An 18,559-nucleotide genomic window follows, 5' to 3' on the forward strand; every position below is an offset into this window, starting at 1 on the left:
TTTTGCGCAAAAAAGCCCCGATCGCCATTTTCGAGATCGGGGCTTTTTTGCGCAAAACAAATCTGAGCCATCTACACTGGCCCTCTTGTGCAAAAGCTTTGTGCAAAAGGACTTTTGGCCGAACGGGAGCAGCATAATACTTCCGCAAGAAGCACTGATTTCTTACATGAGATTGTCAGTGTTCTTGAGGAAATTCAAGCGGCCAGTTTTGACAGTTGGCAAGTTTTTCCACAAAAGCAGCTGCTTTTGTGGAAAAACTTGCCAGTCTAGACGCAGCCTAGGTGTTTACCAGATCAGGCCCCATCCTCTGTACAAAGCAGCACCCCTTGGCTATGTCTCTGTTGGTAGGACTTCTCCCATTTATTTCAGTATCATCTACCCCAGGGGTAGGAAATAATTTTTAATGGGGGGCCAATTCAGATTTTGGTAAGTAGTCAAGGGCCACATTTCTGCGGAGGAGTTTGGGGTCTTGGATGGTGGGTGGGATGTAGAAGGGAGCTTGGGATAGAGGGCTGAAGTGCATCAGGCTGTGTGAGGTCTGAGAGGACGTTTGGATGAAAGAGGGAGTTATGATCTGGGGCAGGGGTTTGGGGTGAAGGGTACAGGAGAGGATTCTGGCCTGGAGGAGTGCTGTAAGAGGGCGTGCAGAGTCTGGGAGGGGAAGGGGTGCAGAGGGTTTAGGTGGTAGTGAGGGGCAGGGTCAAGGAGGGGTATGTGTGCAGGCAAGGATTCTAGCCTGGGGGAGGAGGGAGTAAGTGAGGGTGCAGAGTCTGGGAGGGAGTTGTGACTTGGAGGAGGTGAGGAGAGGGGATACAGAGGATTTGGGTGTTGGCCTGGGGCAGGTAGGTGGGGGAAGAAAAGGGGTGGGGTGCCAGAGGCAGGCTCTGGCTGCAAGATACTTACTTAGGCAGCTCCCAGCTAGCAACTCTGCAGGTACCTGACCCCTTTGCCTGTGTGCTGGGCAGCAGCTGCTCCACCTGGTTCTGCTCCAGCACAGGGAGGGGGAGGGGGGGAAGGGTGAGGAGGTTTCATTCACTGCCCCTGCCTTCAGCAAAATTTCCCAGCTCCTATTGGCCAGAAACTGGCCAATGGGAGCTGGGAGATTTTGCTAGGTGGTAGGGACAGCATGCAGAGCTTTCTCCTCCCCACCCAGACTACATAGCAATTAGCAGTCTTGTTTTCAAAGGGTAGTAGTAAGGGTGCTGGTGAGGAGGCCATGGGCTGGAGTCGGCCTGTTAGCCCCCTCTTGCCCACCCCTGGCCTAAATTCTTGCACCAACAGCCAAGCTACTGGCAGCCATTCCATCCTAGTCTGGCTTCTGGAGAAACTGCCCTACCCACCTGTACAAACAAGTACTAACAGCTTGAAATGCCACTAATCACAGATGATTTTACAAGTTATTCACAAACTAGTCATATGTCAGATACAAGAATAACTTTCATGCTGAAATTCACTGGTACTTTCAGTAGACTCTGTGGACTGTCTAATGTATTTCTAAAGCGCCCTCACCCTTTTTACAGCTACCATAGCATACATAATTGTAGGATTATTTCATTCTGCCTCGCTTGCTGTTATTTGCTAGCTGGTGTGTCAGTCCATTAAACTTAAATATAGATCACTTGGGAAATTGGCTATTTCAACCAGATACTCCAGGTTTAAAAATAGCACCAAGATATAAAGATGTGTAGTAAATATGATTATATAGCTGAGCAAGATGCTGTACTATATAATTCTAGTGCTCAAGCCCATAAAAGAATTGATCAGAAGAGGGGGAAGAAATCATGACCTCTGCACAGCAGTGTAGAGAAACTTTGTTTGGTTTTACTTTTCCAAAAGTATGATTCAAAGATTTACTGAACTGTTTAAAATGGAGAGAACCCTTTAGTTATCCATCACTTACAGAACAAAGGGTATGTCTACACTACCCCCCTAGTTCAAACTAGGGGGGGTAATGTAGTCATACGGAGTTGCAAATGAAGCCCGGGATTTGAATTTCCCGGGCTTCATTTGCATAAAGCCGGCCGGTGCCATTTTTAAATGCCGGCTAAGTCGGACCCCGTGCCACGCAGCTACACGCAGCATGGACTAGCTAGTTCGGATTAGGCTTCCTAATCCGAACTAGCTGTACACCTCGTTCCATGAGACGTACAGCTAGTTCGGATAGGAAGCCTAATCCGAACTAGCTAGTCCGTGCCGCGTGTAGCCGCGCGGCACGGGGTCCGACTTAGCCGGCATTTAAAAATGGCGCCGGCCGGCTTTATGCAAATGAAGTCCGGGAAATTCAAATCCCGGGCTTCATTTGCAACTCCGTATGACTACATTACCCCCCCTAGTTCGAACTAGGGGGGTAGTGTAGACATAGCCAAAGAGGGCAGCATCCTCTCATTATAAGCCTCTGGGCTCAAGATTTGGCTATGCTTGTAATTTGTTGTAAATAAGAAAACTGCTTAGGCAAAGATTGTAACTTGCTAACAGAGTTTTAGACCCTAGAGAGCATGTTTTGGTTTTTGCTTGTAACGCTATGTAATGGAATCTATAAATCCCCTACTGAACATAGAGGGGGGTGGAAAATTCCCCATTTACAAGCAAGTAGCTGCCAATCATGGAGGCAGGCACCCACCGCTGCAATCACTAAAGGAAACAGAATACAGGACTATGTAGCACTTTAAAGACTAACAAGATGTTTTATTAGGTGATGAGCTTTCGTGGGCCAGACCCACTTCCTCGAATCAAATAGTGGAAGAAAATAGTCACGACCATATATACCAAAGGATACAATTAAAAAAAAGAACACATATGAAAAGGACAAATAAAATTTCAGAACCGGAGGATGCGGGGGGGGGGGGGGGGAGGAGGAGGGTTAGGGTTAGGCACCCTGGAAAGGGGGTGGGCTGCCCCCACAGTTTGGTAGTGATCCAGAGGTCCTCACACCAGTTTGGGGGACTTAATATGTAAGGATATTTTGATACATTCTGCTGCTAATATTTCACAGGATTTTCTATTTACCTCTTTGTAGCAATGCATTAACTGAAACTTCTAGTGCCAGGTCTAACCATTAGATATTATGAATGTTCCTGAAGGCTGCAGGTACCCTACTAAGAAAGGTGACAATGGAAGTCAAAGTCTACCATTCACTGAAGAAGCCATTCTGCAGCAAAAAAGACACGACATACTTCTGGAAGCTGACAGCCATATGGTCCCACATACAGTTTTGAAGTACCTGAAGCAATCATAGAAAGGGAGTAAGTGCTTTTTATTATTTAAATGTCTCTTATTCTGCCCAAGAGTCTATGGAAGAAAAATGATCTCTTATTCCATCCAGAAAAGATAAAGACTTTGTATCTATTTATGACCTACATAAGAACGGCCATACTGGGTCAGACCAAAGGTCCATCTAGCCCAGTCTCCTGTCTGCTGACAGTGGTCAATACCAGATGCCCCACAGAGAGGGATCATAAGAGGTTCTCCTCATGTGAACCCTCCCCTGTCACCCACCTCCAGAGAAACAGAGGCTAGAGACACCATTCCTACCCATCCTGGCTAATAGCCATTGATGGACCTAACCTCCATGAATTTATCCATCTCTATTTTGAACACTGTTAAAGTTCTAGCCTTTACTGCATCTTCTGGAAAGGAGTTCCACTGTGTACTGAGTGATGAAAAACTTCCTTTTGTTTGTTTTAAACCTGCTGCCTGTTCATTTCATTTGGTGACCCTTAGTTCTTATATTGTGGGAATAAGTAAATAACTTTTCCTTGTTCACTTTTTTCATACCAACCATGATTTTATAGACCTCTATCATATCCTTCCTCAGTCTCCTCTTTTTTAAGGTGAAAAGTCCAAGTCTTTTTAATCTCTCTTCATATGGACCCATTCCAAACCCCTAATCATTTGTGTTGCCCTTTTCTGAACCTGTTCCAATGCCACTATATCTTTTTTGAGATGAGGCGACCACATCTGTACACAGTATTCAAGATGTGGGCATACCATGGTTTTATAGAAGCAATAAGATATTTTCTGTCTTATTCTCTATCCCCATTTTAACGACTCCTAACATTCTAATTGCTTTTTTGACTGCCACTGCGCACCGAGTGGATGTTTTCATAGAACTATCCACAATGACTCCAAGATCTCTTTCTTTAGTAGTTGTAGACAAATTAGTCCCCATCATATTGTATATATAATTGGGATTATGTTTTCCAATATGCATTACTTTACATTTATCAACATTAAATTTCTTTTGCTATTTTGTTGCCCAACCACTTAGTTTGGTGAGATCTTTTTGAAGCTGTTTACAATCTGCTTTGGTCTTAACTATCTTGAGCAGTTTGGTATCATCTGCAAATTTTGCCACCTTACTTTTTATCCCTTTCTCTAGATTATTTAAATAGATAAATTGAATAGGATGGGTCCCAGGACAGACCCTTGGGGGAACCCCACTAGTTACCTCGCTCCACTCAGAAAACTTACCATTTATTCCTACCCTTTGTTTCCTTACTTTTAACTAGTTATCAGTCCATGAAAGGACCTTTCCTTTTATCCCATGACAACTTACTTTACTTAAGAGCTTTTGGTGAGGGACCTTGTCAAAGGCTTTCTGAAAATCTAAGTATACTATTATCCACTAGATCACCCCGTCCACATTTTTGTTGACTCCCTCAAAGAACTCTAGCAAAGTAGTAAGGCATGATTACCCTTTACAGAAACCATGTTGACTTTCCCCCAACAAATTATATTCATCCATGTGTCTGGCAATTTTATTCTTTACTATAGTTTCAACTAATTTGCTTGGTACTGCCAGAATCACCTCTAGAGCCCTTTTTAAATATTGGTGTCACGTTAGCAATCTTTCAAACATTAGGGAGGGAGGAAGGGATAACTCAGTGGTTTGAGCTGGCTTGCTAAATCCAGAGTTGTGAGTTCAATCCTCGTGGAGCCCATTTAGGGATTTGGGGCAAAAATACATCAGGGGCGGTACTTGGTCTTGCTGTGAAGGAAGGGGACTGGACTCAATGACCTTTCAAGGTCCCTTCCAGTTCTAGGAGATAGGCAATCTCCATAATTAAATATTAAAAAAAAATTATTAAAAAGGTATGGAAGCCAATTTAAAAGATAGATTATAAACCACAGTTAATAGTTCTGCAATTTCCCATTTGAGTTCTTTCAAGACTCTTGGGTGAATGCCATCTGGTCCCAGTGACTTGCTACTGTTAAGTTTATCAATTTGTTCCAAAACCTCCTCTAAGGACACCTCAATTCCTCAGGTTTGTCAGCTAAAAAGAATGGCTCATGCTTGGGAATCTCCCCAATATCCTCAGCTGTGGAGACTGAAGCAAAGAATTCATTTAGCTTCTCTTTATTATCTTTGAGTGTTTCTTTAACATCTCAGTCGTCCAAGGGCCTCATGGGTTGTTTAGCCGGCTTCCTGCTTCTGGTGTATTTAAAAACATTTTACTATTACTTTTTGAGTTTTTGACTAGCTGTTCTTCAGGCTCCTTTTTGGCTTTTCTTATTATATTTACACTTAATTTGACAAAGTTTATGGTCTGTTCTATTTTCCTCACTAGGATTTGACTTTCACTTTAAAAAAAATTTTTTTTTAGGGGGGAGGGATAGCTCAGTGGTTTGAGCATTGGCACTCCCCCACCAGCATGATCTGTTCTGTCCTTCCAATATATTTTGTTCCCTGGTATGACTGTGTCCCATTGATTGTCCTATTATAGCCATTGAAGCCTAGAGCTCTGAACTCTGCCTAAGACTATTAATAAAGGGCTTTATTTTGCCAACTTTACTCATGAAATTAGGTACTTTTTAGGCCACATCTCCACTTACCAGAGGATCGATGCTCTCATCATTGATCTTCCAGGGTTCAATTTACTGGGTCTAGTAGAGACACATTAAATCAAATGCTGAAAGCTCCCTCATCAGTGTTTCTCTTGTCAACCTCCCACTGTGGAGACAGCACCAAGTTCAGCTTAAAGTATGTCGACTCCAGCTATGTTATTTACATAGTTGGAGTTGAGTACCTTAAACTGACCTCCCCACCCTCCCCATAGAGTAGATCTGGCCTCTGTGTGAATAAGGATAGCAGAGTGCAGGCCTACAGTAGCTGGCAGTGCTTAGTGCTAGTTATCCTTTTGTTTAAATCAGATGCAAAGTCTCTAAGGCTATTGCCCTACCATTGGAGCACAAATAATAGACAATTTCACAGGGTAAGATCCCAACATTGGGTAGCAGCAGACTTCAAATGTAATGACTTGTGGTCTAAGGCTGTGTCCAGACTCAGGGGTTTTTTCGAAAAAAGTAGCCTTTTTTCAAAAAAACTTCACCTGCGTCTAGACTGCAGCCGCGTTCTTTCGAAATTAAATCGAAAGAACGCGGCTTTTCTTTTGACGGTGGTAAACCTCATTTCACGAGGAAGAACGCCTTCTTTCGAAAGTGCTCTTTCGAAAGAAGGCGTTCTTGAATGTAAATAGGGCTTCTTCGAAAGAGAGCATCCAGACTCACTGGGTGCTCTCTTTCAAAAAAGCGGCTTGCTTTTTCGAAAGTTCCGCGTGCAGTCTAGATGCTCTCTTTCGAAAGAGGCTTGCAGTCTAGACATAGCCTAAGATAGCACGCATCTTGAATAAGGGTATCAGCGTCTGGCTTTGTTTTAGGTTAGAGAATTCAGCATTTGCATTACGCATACCCTGCTATCTATGCATGTTCCCTTATTAGCTAAGATACACTTTGTTAAATTGCACATCTGCAGTCTTACTGCACCATCGTCATGATCCTTCTGCATTAGAGACTCTTATCGTGCTCTATCGTAAATGAAACAAAGCATTAGAAAGGTTTCACTTTGTTATGGGCAATTTAATCTCCTTCTGCTTTCGCATGCAAATAATATACATTACATATTGATTGATTGCTGAGTGCTTGGTGAAAAATAATTTGAAAAATCAAGCATTCTTATAAGCCAGTCCTCAAGAGTTAAACAAAAGGCAGTGGTGCAGGAACAATTTTTAGAGTGGGGTTGGTGAACTGCACCCTCCTCCACTTACCTCTGTCTGTGCTCTTCACAGCTGGGGCCGGCAACGGAGACCCCACGTATGGTGCCAGTGGCCAGGATCCCAAGCCCAGTGGCCGGGTGGGACCCTGCATGCAGGCGTGGTGGCAGGACCAGCAGCCAAGTGGGACACCAGGCCCAGCTGCCGAGACCATTTGTGTAGGCATGGCCACCAAGCAGGACTCAGAGTCCCTGTGCATGGAGATGGCAGCCAAGCAGGTCCCAGGGCTGGAAACAGAGCTTCTGGGCTGGAAGTAGAACCCTGAAGAACAGCAGGCCTGGCACCAGGGGCATGTGGCTGGGATGCCCAAAACCTAGAGTCCTGCAAACCCACCCCCCACACACTGTCCTACTTCCTATACCTATGACAAAAGAGGATTCCCACCCTTCCTCATTTTCAGTAATATTTTACTTTATAAGTCATCCCAGGTTTTAGGAAGAGATGAGCTGAGGATGTGTATATCCAAACCAATTTTCATTCCTTTATGAAATATACTTAGATGGAGGGTCCATATTTAGAAGCAAAAGTCCAGATGTGTACGCAACTCTCATGGGCTTTTTGGTGCACTAGGGAGCTGTTTTTGGCTCTACAACTAGTTGGATTTAGAAATGTCTTTGGGACTGACCCTGCCAACCATTGGGGGCAGGTCCTTAGATGATGTAAACTGTCATAGCTTTGACTTACGCAGAACTATGAACATTTACACCAATGAAGGATCTGCCCAGTTAAACAGCAGATTGTCCATTTAGCAGAGATGTAAGATAAAGAGTTTTGAATCATTTTTTGCAGAGCCTTTTTTTTTTTTTCTTTTTTTGAGTGGAGAGGTGGTGGATATAGGAAGTGGGGTGAGGGATTCCTATGATGTGTGTTTGTTTTTATTTAATTGAAAAATGTACATCATAAATGTAACTCCCAAGATGAGCTATACTAATGTGATATCAAATTTATCTGCATTATACTGTTTATGGGCAGCTGATCAGAAAGCAGAGATGATGGATCACCCTGAAATACAGAGGGTACAGTTATTACTGGGAACATATTTAGAGACTAATTTTGCCCTTATTTACTTGTAGGCTATTTCTAGGAAATTAATGAGCTGCATCCGAGAGAAGGATTGAACCTGTAAGATTCTTGTTAGTGTGCAAAGAGATACATACACAGCAAGCAACTAAATAATAATAAAGACTACTAAAACAAGATTTTTGAAACACAATATTGAAATAAAAAGAATAAATCAGAACTCACCTTGTCTTTAAGGCTGAGTAGGTAAGTTGCAATCCTCAGTGCTCTTTAATGATAAGTATTGTGTCACCAGAAGCTTGCAGACCGATGCATCACACAAAATATGCTATTCAATAAATATGCTGAATGCTTATCTTTCCCTGTTTACTTCAGTTGCTACATAATAACAGCCATACTCGGTCAGACCAAAGGTCCATCTAGCCCAGTATCCTGTCTTCTGACAGTGGCCAATGACAGTTGCCCCAGAGGGAATGGACAGAACAGGTAAACATCAAGTGATCCATTCCCTGTTGCCCATTTCCAGCCTCGAACAAACAGGCTTAGGGGAACCATTTCTGCTTGTCCTAATCAATGTTATTGATGGACCTCCCCTCCATGAATTTATCTGGCTCTTTTTAACCCTGTTAAAATCCTGATCTTCAACATATTCTGGCAAAGGAGTGCCATAGGTTGACTATGTTGTGTGAAGAAATATCTCCTTTTATTTGTTTTAAATCTGCTGCCTATTAATTTTACTTGGTAACCCCCTAGTTCTTGTGCTTTGGACTTAACTACCTTGAGCAGATTGGTATAATCTGTTATGTCTCTGACCATGCTCCCATTGGCTTCAATAGAAGCAGTGTTGGGTTGAAATTTTATGCTTCAGAATTGCTGCTCACTTTTAAACATATGCCTTCTGAAATAAGACCCTGGATGAACTGGCACTTAGCATAATTTTTTATTTTATACAAAGAGATAATAATCCACAGCATCATACTAGTTATTCTGTCAGCATTATTTATTTGAAATATCAATACTTTCCACAATATAGTTTATACAGTAAGCAGTAGGATTGCCTCCATTTCATGTGATCCAGTACTGAAGTGGCACATCCAAAGCAGCACATTCATCCTCTGAAAGAGTCTGTACAATTTAGATAAATAGAACTCTGGATAACTAAACTAATAGAACTTTTACGACTCTTACAAAAAGGATGCTGATAAGCTAGGCACAGCACTATCCACACAAAATGCAGGAAGGGTGGGGAAAATTAAAGAAACAACTAAACTTATGGGAAATGTTTTTGCATATACGGCCACAAGTCTTTAATTGCTCAGCACAAAAATCAATTTTATTTAGTCCTCATTGAGGGCAGAATATGCACAAATGATGTTCAAAGAACACAAACTAGACACAAATAAAAAGGACTGTTGCTTTTTTCTCCTAGTGTATGAGTGTACTGAGGGCTCCCAGTGCTTGAGTGGTGTGATTTTTGTGCCAAAACATTACATGAAATACATAACATTTAGATTAGATTTATTCCCCACCCTGCCCTCTTGCTGGCATTTTTTTATTTTGTTCAAAGTTTCTAAAGAGCAGACACATCTGGCTTATAACCAAGCTCTTTATTACTGGCCTTTTCTTGTAGATTGCAATTTACCTGAAAATTGAGCAGGCCTGTTATTATTAACAACCCAGAATATAAAACCAGTTGCGGTTAGGCAGTACGTACTGTACAAGGGTAGTTCACTTTGAGAGAAACATTAGGGTCAACATTATACTGGCTCTCCGATTCGAAATCATTTTGATCAGAAGAGACAATGCTGGTGAGTCAATATTGGACCTGCGTGGACCGTATCCTTGTGAAGGGAAAGATGGAATAGCAAGAACTTTTCCCTCTTTTTATCAAGAACTAAGATTTAAAAATAATACAGTGGTGATAGGCATTATCTTCTCATTAACAAACTTGCTTTCCTCTACTTCACTGTGAGTCATCACTTTTGCTTGCCATTGTTTTCCCAATACCATACAGACAATGGTTCTGGTTACTGCGAGCTGGCACACCATAGTGTACAAATCCAAATTCCACATTGCGCTGCCTCAGAAGATACCACACATCACCACTATGCCGCATGACAACATGTAAACCAAAGATGCTCAGTGGGACTCGATGACTTTAACCACTGCAGTTTGCTCTTGTGAGGTGTAGTAAGCAGCATTTTGAAAGCAGTGGTATCAATATATCTGTCTGGGTCAAGAGGTGGAGAGTCAGCCATCCTAATGGGGCAAAGGTACCAGAATATCCACATAATTAATAGGGAAGAAGCCTGACTGGCCATGAAGCATCCCTTCATACCAGTTTTCATCAATCTGGTTAGTGAGGGTAATGATATCACCCTCTTTAAAGCCCAATTCCCCTTCATTTTCAGGGTCAAAATCATACAGAGCACGGCAGCATGGCTGATCCATTGGAACACCTAAAAAGAACACAAGGAAATAGTGCTTAGAAGTCTTGGTAACTAGAGCTCTCCTGGTTATTATCATTAGCATGCATTGCCATTTCTGCTAAATTCCCATTATATTTACAGCTCCCAAAACTAGAACTGATACAATGACCTCAAAGCAGAGATCGGTTTATTGATTCCCAAATCTGAAGCTTTGTTAACTAGATGTTCTAGAACCTTGAAAGCAACAAGGTAAGCCCAGGTCTTTGCTGAAGTGTTGCCAACATAGCTCTGTCAGTGTAGGATGTAATATTTTTTTCCATGACAAAAAGTGAGGTTGGTGAAAGTAACACATTTCTTACAGGTACTGTGTACTCACAACTTAGGGCAGGAGGTTGTGGTGTGGCTGGGGGAGACTCAGTGCAGGGACTTGGGAGGTAGGGACTCAGGAGACGAGGCCATGCAGGGGTGTAAGACTCAGGGTTGGGGTGAGAGGAGGAGCTCAGGGCAGGGTGTTGAGGTATCAGGGGGTTCAGGAGTCAGCATTAGGGGTGGGTGGAGGGGCTGAGGATAGGGGTGGGTATGAGAGGAGGTGCAGGAGTCAGGGTTTGTCCGGCAGCCTGCAGCAGAGCCCCAGGAGCGGGGCTGGGAGCACACCGGGCATCCTCCTGCAGCTCAGTGCCCCAGCCCTGTGGCTGCTTCTTGACAGAGTGGCACTCCGGGGAACACCAGCTTATTTTCACCTCTGATGACAAATCAAAAGCCCTAATGTAGATACAGTTATAGTGACATACAAGCACTCTTCTTGAGCTATCTCAGACCATGATTCCTGGCAGCACAGCTATGATGGTCAGGAGTGTGAAGAGGTGTGATCCCAAATCAACATAGTGACTGCAGCAGACGTCCTAGTGTAAACAGTTATGTAAAACTTCACTTTTAATTGTTTGTTTCACTCAGGGCATGAGGTGGGGGGAGTTTACAAGTATAAATTACGGCTTTGCCAGGGTAGATATATCCACATTAGGAACACTTTATTGGTACACTAGCACTTCTAGTGTAGACATTGCCTCATGGCACTGAGAGAACCAGCATTAACAATACAACCAAGGGCACTTTTTTGCTTGTAAAACTGTATCTGCACTAGGAGGGATGGTAGTATACATTCATCTGTACAGCTATCTTGGCAAAACTTTTAAACGTAGACAAGGCCTGAGTCCTGGAGATTCTTTGTCAATTCTCTCCTATACATTTCTGTGGTAAGCTGTTCTGAAGAGCCTCTTAATTTAGGACTTTTAAAATATTAGACTTTCCAGATGGTGCCAATCAGGATTTTGCAAGAAAGCACTTCACATTACGGGGCTCTTACCAAGGAACCTTCGCAGCCTACTCTTTGCAACATGTCTTGGTGAAATGCCAGAGGAAAATAGGGTTTATAGACGATAAAGCATCATCTGCGTTTAACACTTTTTATATTTATTTCTGTTTTGTATTGCAGTCCTAGTCCCAGCATACACAAAAAAGTGAAGAAAAACAGCTGGTGTAGTGACTGGGAGAACATTAGTAGGTCACAGGCTGCATCCCCTCTAACACTGCAGGGGTGAGCAGGGGTGTTTGAAATTACAGGGCTATGCAAATCAGCTTCTAGCTGCTATTGCAGAATACAAAATGGAGGTGGTGTTGTGCATCCACATTGAGGATGGCAAACATGCATTTCAGGATCTGACAGAGAGGAAGTAATTCCTGATTACAGAGCTAGGGGGAGAAAACATCCAGTCTTGTAAGTGGTGTGTACTTGAATTCTCACTAAATGTTGAACCTCCTAAATCCAGGACTCTCTGGTCTGGCGATATCTGTGATCCAGTAGGACTGCAGATGTTGCCGGACCAAAATGCCCCAGCACCTGGAAGTGCAAACCAGCTGGGAGCCGGATTCCCAGCGAGCCCCAACCAGACAGGGCAGCAGTGGGACCAGCCAGGCGAGGCAGCCAGTGGCAGAAGTGGGGCAGCCAGCAAGCCCTATCCCTGGGGATTCCTAGCTGGGCAGGAGAGAAGAGGGGCCATGGCAGCTGGGGAGGTCCAGTGGGCCAGAGCCCAAGTCCAAGCTCTGCAGGCTGGAGCCAGCCGCAAGAAGGGACAGTGTCCTGGCAGGCCAGTGGCAAGGAACTTCCCCAATCTGGCAAATTCCCTCTTTCGGAAAGGCTCAGGTCCCAACGATGCAGAACCAGACTAGGGAGGTCCCACCTGTAGTGTCAATCAGGATCGTGCAAGATTAGATCCAGGGAGAAAGAATACCCCTTATTAAAATGATGTGTGATGATAAAGCATTTCTGCAATGAGCAAAGTGATTTAACGTGTACTTTTAAAAGAAAGACAATTCATATTAAAAAGATATATGTCATTGTTTATGCACTTTGTTATATTTGCATTTCTCTCATATGAACAATGAACATCAGTTCCATTGGTTTCACTTTTGTTCATAGTCATTTTCACTTTCAGGATCAGCTACAATATCTGAGTTTCAAAGACTACATAGCAGTGCTTTGTTGGGAGTAGGTTATTACATTTTCATGGAAATCTTTCAACTGATCTCTAGGTTTTCTAAGTATCCATTTTTATAAAATCTAAATTTCAAGGCAAATTTGAAGTGACATCATCCCTTTAAGATGCTATAAATGATGGAATCAATGGCCACTAAGCCACAGATTTGATAAAATGAATCATCACCCTATATTAGGTGCTTGTACTACACCCAATGCATAGTATTTTAGCCCTTATAAACAGAACAGTGCCAGAGTTGGCAATTGGACTAATTCTTTCAGTGCAATTCAGATTTTAGTTTCAATAGAACTTCCCTTTTCTGCCTCATACCTTTCCACCTCTTTCCTTCACTGTGGCTGGTTATACGCTGGTTGTAGGAAAGCTAATTTGAAAAAATGAGCTTCTTGTTTTTACATCATAGCAAAAGGTTCAAAACTAGACAAGACTACATTCTCCTTCCTCATTCCTTTTACCTGTTGGTTTAGGGGTGCCGGTTTGGGATATCCCTCCATTGTACTGGGTATTTTCACCACTGGAAAACTCCAAACTCATGCGGGGTTTTGGCAGGTATTCTCTTCTGGGCTGTGATGATGCGTCCCTTATTCTGGAAAATGTGAAGAAAGTTAAATATGCAGAACTAGTTTCTTGCCAACAGATCACATGCAGAGATTAGTAAAAGATGGAGATTTTTCTTCCTTTACTGCCAATGCTGAAGTTCATGCTTAGTAATGGGCCAGACTAAACAGTTTAGTTTGGTACATGGACTGCCTTTCAGCTGATAGATTAGTCTACACTACAAAAAGCACATCACTTGTCTCCACTGTGTGGGGCTGCTAATTTTCCTACCCATGATAAATTAGCATATTAGACTGGTTTGTCTTTGACTCATAGCCCTCGCCTTCATTTGCTACAAAAGGTGCATTTTTTACCTCCAAATAACTAACACTGGTGGCCTAGCCCAAGGTTAAAGCACAGTGAAGACCAGGTACTTTCATTTTACTGTGAGGTAAGCTCACCAAGATCAACCCCTGGAAGTGGTTTAGCTCATGGTAAAATGGAAGTGCTTAGTCTCAATTAAGACAAGGCTGTAGTGAAGGGAGTACTCATCAAAGGAAGGATACTGAGAGCAGGTGCTGCACAAGCATCTCTAGCCAGCTCTTCAGCTCCTTTGTGACTTTTGAGATCTCAGCTGTTCCACTCATGAGCGTCATAGAACAAAGATGGTGCTGAACAAAGGATGAGCTTACCACATAGATTTTTCAGGAGCAAAGTAATTTCATTTGTAAACGAGGACAGTTATCTCACAGAATGGTCATAGAGACACCTATTCTCCCAATGGCAATGTTATACATTGTTCATCTGAATTAATTATTCTTTTAATTATAAGGTGATAAGTAACAGTCAACATGGATTTGTCAAGAATAAATCATGTCAAACAACCTAATATCCTTCCTAGACTGGGTTTCAAGCCCCGGGAATGAGGGAGAAGCAATAGATTTGATATATCTCGACTTCAGTACAGCTTTGGATACTGTCTCATATAACCTTCTCATAAACAACCAGGCTTAGTCAAACCTTCTGTAAGGTGGGTGTATAACTGGCTGCAAGATTGTACTCAGACAATATTTATCAATGGTTCACTGTCAAGCTGGAAGGACATGTTAAGCGGAGTCCTACAGGGATTTGTCCTGAGTCTGTGTTCTATACAATATCTTCATACGTTATTTGAATAATGGCATCAGGAGTACACATATAAAGTATGTGGATGATACCAAGCTGGTAGGGGTTTCAAACACTTTGCAGGACAAGATTAGAATTCAAAATTATCTTAAACTGGAGACAGCCTCAAATGAATAGGATGAACTGCAAAGTATTACACTTATGAAGGAATAATCAACTACATCAACACAAAGTAGGAAATGACTGCCTAGGAAAGGGTATTGCAGACAAATATCTGTGATTTATTGTGGCTCACAAACTAAATGTGAGTCCATAAAGTAATAATGTTGCCAAAAAAAAAAGCAGCAAACATCATTTTGAGATATCTTGGTTACAACTCAAATAAGTTTTGCTTCAATAATATTGCTCAAACTTTGGCCCCAGGTTTGTTGCCCTTAGTGCTAATGGTAATAGCACATATGTTGATATATTTGCTATATGGCTTTTGTTGAAAATTCACGGTTCTCGGTTATAGCAGTTCTGATTCTTATATAAGCGTCTGCTCAACCTTTGAAATATTAATACTTAGTCCCAGTTAGGTTTTTTCTTCTTTAGAGTGCTATAAAATCATTAACTAAATAGTAAAAGCAGTCAAAAATGATGAAAATAGTCTTCAAAAGGGTTTGTCTTTTCTGACCAGTTTATAAAAGAGAGAAGTTAATATTTTGCAAAAAATTCAAGTTTTGATTAAAAATTCTCAAGCAGTTCTACTAATTAATCTTCCCAAAGCTCATGTGAGGGAGGCAAATATCATTTTTATCATATTATGAAATGGAGGCAGACAGATTTAATGGCATGTCAAATGCCACACAGAAAACCAGCACCAGAATAAGAACTCACAACCACTGGCTCTCAGAGTGATGATAAACCCACTATTTTTTCATTAAGATTAAAATGTGAAGACCAGTGCAGAAATGTAAATGCTCATGATATTATTGAAAATAACATGAGGTTTAGTGTTTTCTATACAGCCCCAGCTCCTGGAATTATGTTATTGGATTGAAAACAAAATGTTTCTAACCATTCTGGTTGTAGCAGAAAGCTCAGATATTTCATCCTAAAAGCTCAGAAAAAGGGGCAAATAAAAAGAATTAAATTTATTTAAAAAAATTTCAGGTTTGTTTAAGTTAAATTGATTGCTGAGAACTTGACTGGTGGGTTTTGAGTTCTTTGGGCTGGCAATACTAGAAGATCTGGGCTAGACTGAAAGTTCTTATGTCAGGCTGGAAGAGGCTAGGAGTCTGGGGGTGAAACATGTACCTACTCCTGAAAGGTAGGAAGGGCCATCTTTGCATTATTCAGCACCAATTGCTCTGGCTGATTCACAGGTGGCAGCAATAGGATCTTTAGGAGCAAAAGGATTGTGGCCATGAAAAAGGAATGACATGAGAGGCAGAGAAGTATCATTAATTAAAACTTTTTCAATGCTAAGTGCAGCTATATCTTAAAAGGTGACTGTAAAATTGGCATAGTGGGACTCCACGTTTGTGTCTCAGTGAATAAGGATCAAATTTCCTGAATTTATGAGTAAAAAAATCCCCCTTCCTGTGATTACTTTATAGTGTACAGGGATATGAAAATTAATTTGCTTTCTTTGCTACAGGCTGAACCTCTCTAGTTCAGCACTCTCTGGTCCGGCAATGTCCATGATCCAGCATGATTTTAGTTAGCCGGATATCCATTTATTATGGGTATGGACAAGTTTCCCGTGGTCCCATGTTTGTTTACAGCCACCAGTCCTAGCTTTCAGTGTTCTCTCCTATTATTTAGCTCTAATTTATCTCTAAGGGTACATCTAGACTACATGGCTCCATCGACAGAGCCATGTAGATGAGGCAGGACGACAAAGAAATGAAGTGGCGATTTAAATAATCACCGCTTCATTTAAATCAAAATAGCCGCCGAGCTGTGCTGATCAGCTGTTTGTCGGCACAGTGCTGCAGTCTAGACAGGGATCTGCCAACCCCAAAACCCTTTGTCAGCAGATCCTTTAAGCCTCGTTTCAAGCTGTACAACGGAGCCATGTAGTCTAGACACACCCTCAATGTCTTCTAAGAACCTGTAAACAGTAGAAGTGTTGGTAAAGCTGCTAGGCAATATTGACCTTCCATGATTTGACAAATTCTCTGGTTCAGCACTGGTCTGGTCCCAAGGGTGCTGGACGAGAGAGGTTCAACCAGTACTTGCACACGACCAATAAAAGATCTCATGTGTCCAATTCTGCCATTAATGATGTGTACAAGCCTGGGTGTGAAGGCTATGCAAACCCAGGTATAATTGAGGCATAATTGCTAAAAAATGTGACTGGAAAGGTGTAACTGATGCATAATTTGTTCTGCAAAATCTTCTTCTGGTGATGATAAACAACAACATATTGAAGCCATTGCTGCTCATCTGCACTGGGTACTGACCCAACCAGTCTGATCATTTCAACACTTCCATATAATACGTGAATTGTGGTATTCATTCAAGAATCTTTTCTTTGCTGGCTGCTTACACTGTTCTATAAACCTCAGCCAAAACCAGCCTGCCAACTAGTCTAACTGCCATAACAAGTTCTGTACATTATGCTCAAGCTGCTGCTGAGCTAAGACAAGTGTAGGAGTCAGGACTGCATGGGATGTGTGTGCTAGCAAATGTGTACGTTAGCAAATAATGAAATTGCAAGACCTAGTGTTACAAGAAACTAGACTTATAGCATTGACATCAGAAAACAGAAACCCTTAAGACTTTGCTTTATATTAATTTTACTGAATGTGTGAGAATACTATATCAGCTGTTGGGATTATGGACACTTCCTTCCATTTCCAAGATTTTAGGAGAAGAGTCATTAACCCTTTGAGTATTTTATGGTTCGCTCTCAGATTTGTTTCTTCCAAACCCCCAGAGATGTGGGAGGGGATGGGTGGATTTTCTTTATGAACTGTTCTCTTTTTTAATTGAACCAATCTAATTGAAAAAAACTGTATAAGCCACAACAGATCTGTAACATAGAAAAGACACTGCCTGTTCTGAGAAGTTATGCACAGCCTCAGAGGAGGAGGTAAAAGAACAAACTCAATTGCACAAATAGTGGCTGTAATTCTAACCCTGAGAACAAGGATTTTTTAAAGTTGGGTGATCATGAGGATCCTCAAGACCCCGACAGGGTCATGATTCACTTTGCATGCAAGGTGATGGGAAACCAAACAAAAAAATATTGTTCATCAATAAGGATCATTTACAACCCATTTGTTTTTTTAGAAAGCCAATGCAAAATTGATACATATCAAGGCTCTGATTCCAGAGAGATTACATCCATCCATCCATCCATCCATCCATCCATCCATCCATCCAGAAAAGCACTTAAACACATGCACAACTCTCATCACTTCAACTGGATATAAGCATGTTCTTATAGAACATACGAACGGCCATACTGGGTCAGACTGGGTCCATCTAGTCCAGTATCCTGTCTTCCAATGGTAGCCAATGCCAACAAACAGAACAGGGAATCTTCAAGCAATCCCTGTCTTGTCACCCATTTCCAGTCTCTGACAGAGGCTAGAAACACCATTCCTTCCCATCCTGACTAATAGACATTGATGGACCTAACCATTAATGTATCTAGTTCTTTCTTGAACTCTGTTAAAGTCCAGTTCTTCACAACCTCCTCTGGCAAGGAGTTCGCTAGGTTGACTGTACGCTGTGTGAAGAAAAGTTTCCTTTTGTTTGTTTAAAACCTGCAACCTATTAATTTTTATTCGGTGACCCCTAGTTCTTATGTTATGGGAACAAGTAAATAACTTTTCCACACCACTCATGATTT

At 41.9% G+C, this 18,559-nt stretch overlaps 1 protein-coding gene and 1 long non-coding RNA gene across 4 annotated transcripts in view; one reads left to right on the top strand and one right to left on the bottom strand.

Moving 5' to 3' along the window:
- LOC112546928 (uncharacterized) overlaps positions 1 to 18,559 on the top strand; it is a 137,655-nt gene that overhangs the window by 70,465 nt on the left and 48,631 nt on the right. For 2 of the 3 annotated variants that reach the window (XR_012904619.1, XR_003090653.2), the window contains exons 2-3: positions 3,081 to 3,242; positions 8,123 to 9,237. This is a non-coding gene — a long non-coding RNA (uncharacterized LOC112546928). Of the gene's footprint in view, positions 1 to 3,080; positions 3,243 to 8,122; positions 9,238 to 18,559 lie in introns of those variants that run through there. The other variant, XR_012904620.1, reaches the window with a different exon arrangement.
- SH3GL2 (SH3 domain containing GRB2 like 2, endophilin A1) overlaps positions 9,381 to 18,559 on the bottom strand; it is a 147,165-nt gene continuing 137,986 nt past the window's right edge. Inside the window, exons 8-9 of the mRNA XM_075931518.1 lie at positions 13,506 to 13,636; positions 9,381 to 10,528 (exon numbers count right to left, since the gene is read on the bottom strand). Coding sequence (XP_075787633.1) covers positions 10,329 to 10,528; positions 13,506 to 13,636 — 331 coding nt within the window. The 3' untranslated portion in view covers positions 9,381 to 10,328. The remainder of the gene's footprint in view (positions 10,529 to 13,505; positions 13,637 to 18,559) is intronic.

Source organism: Pelodiscus sinensis, chromosome 6 (genome assembly GCF_049634645.1).
Source record: "Pelodiscus sinensis isolate JC-2024 chromosome 6, ASM4963464v1, whole genome shotgun sequence".
NCBI lineage: Eukaryota > Metazoa > Chordata > Testudines > Trionychidae > Pelodiscus > Pelodiscus sinensis.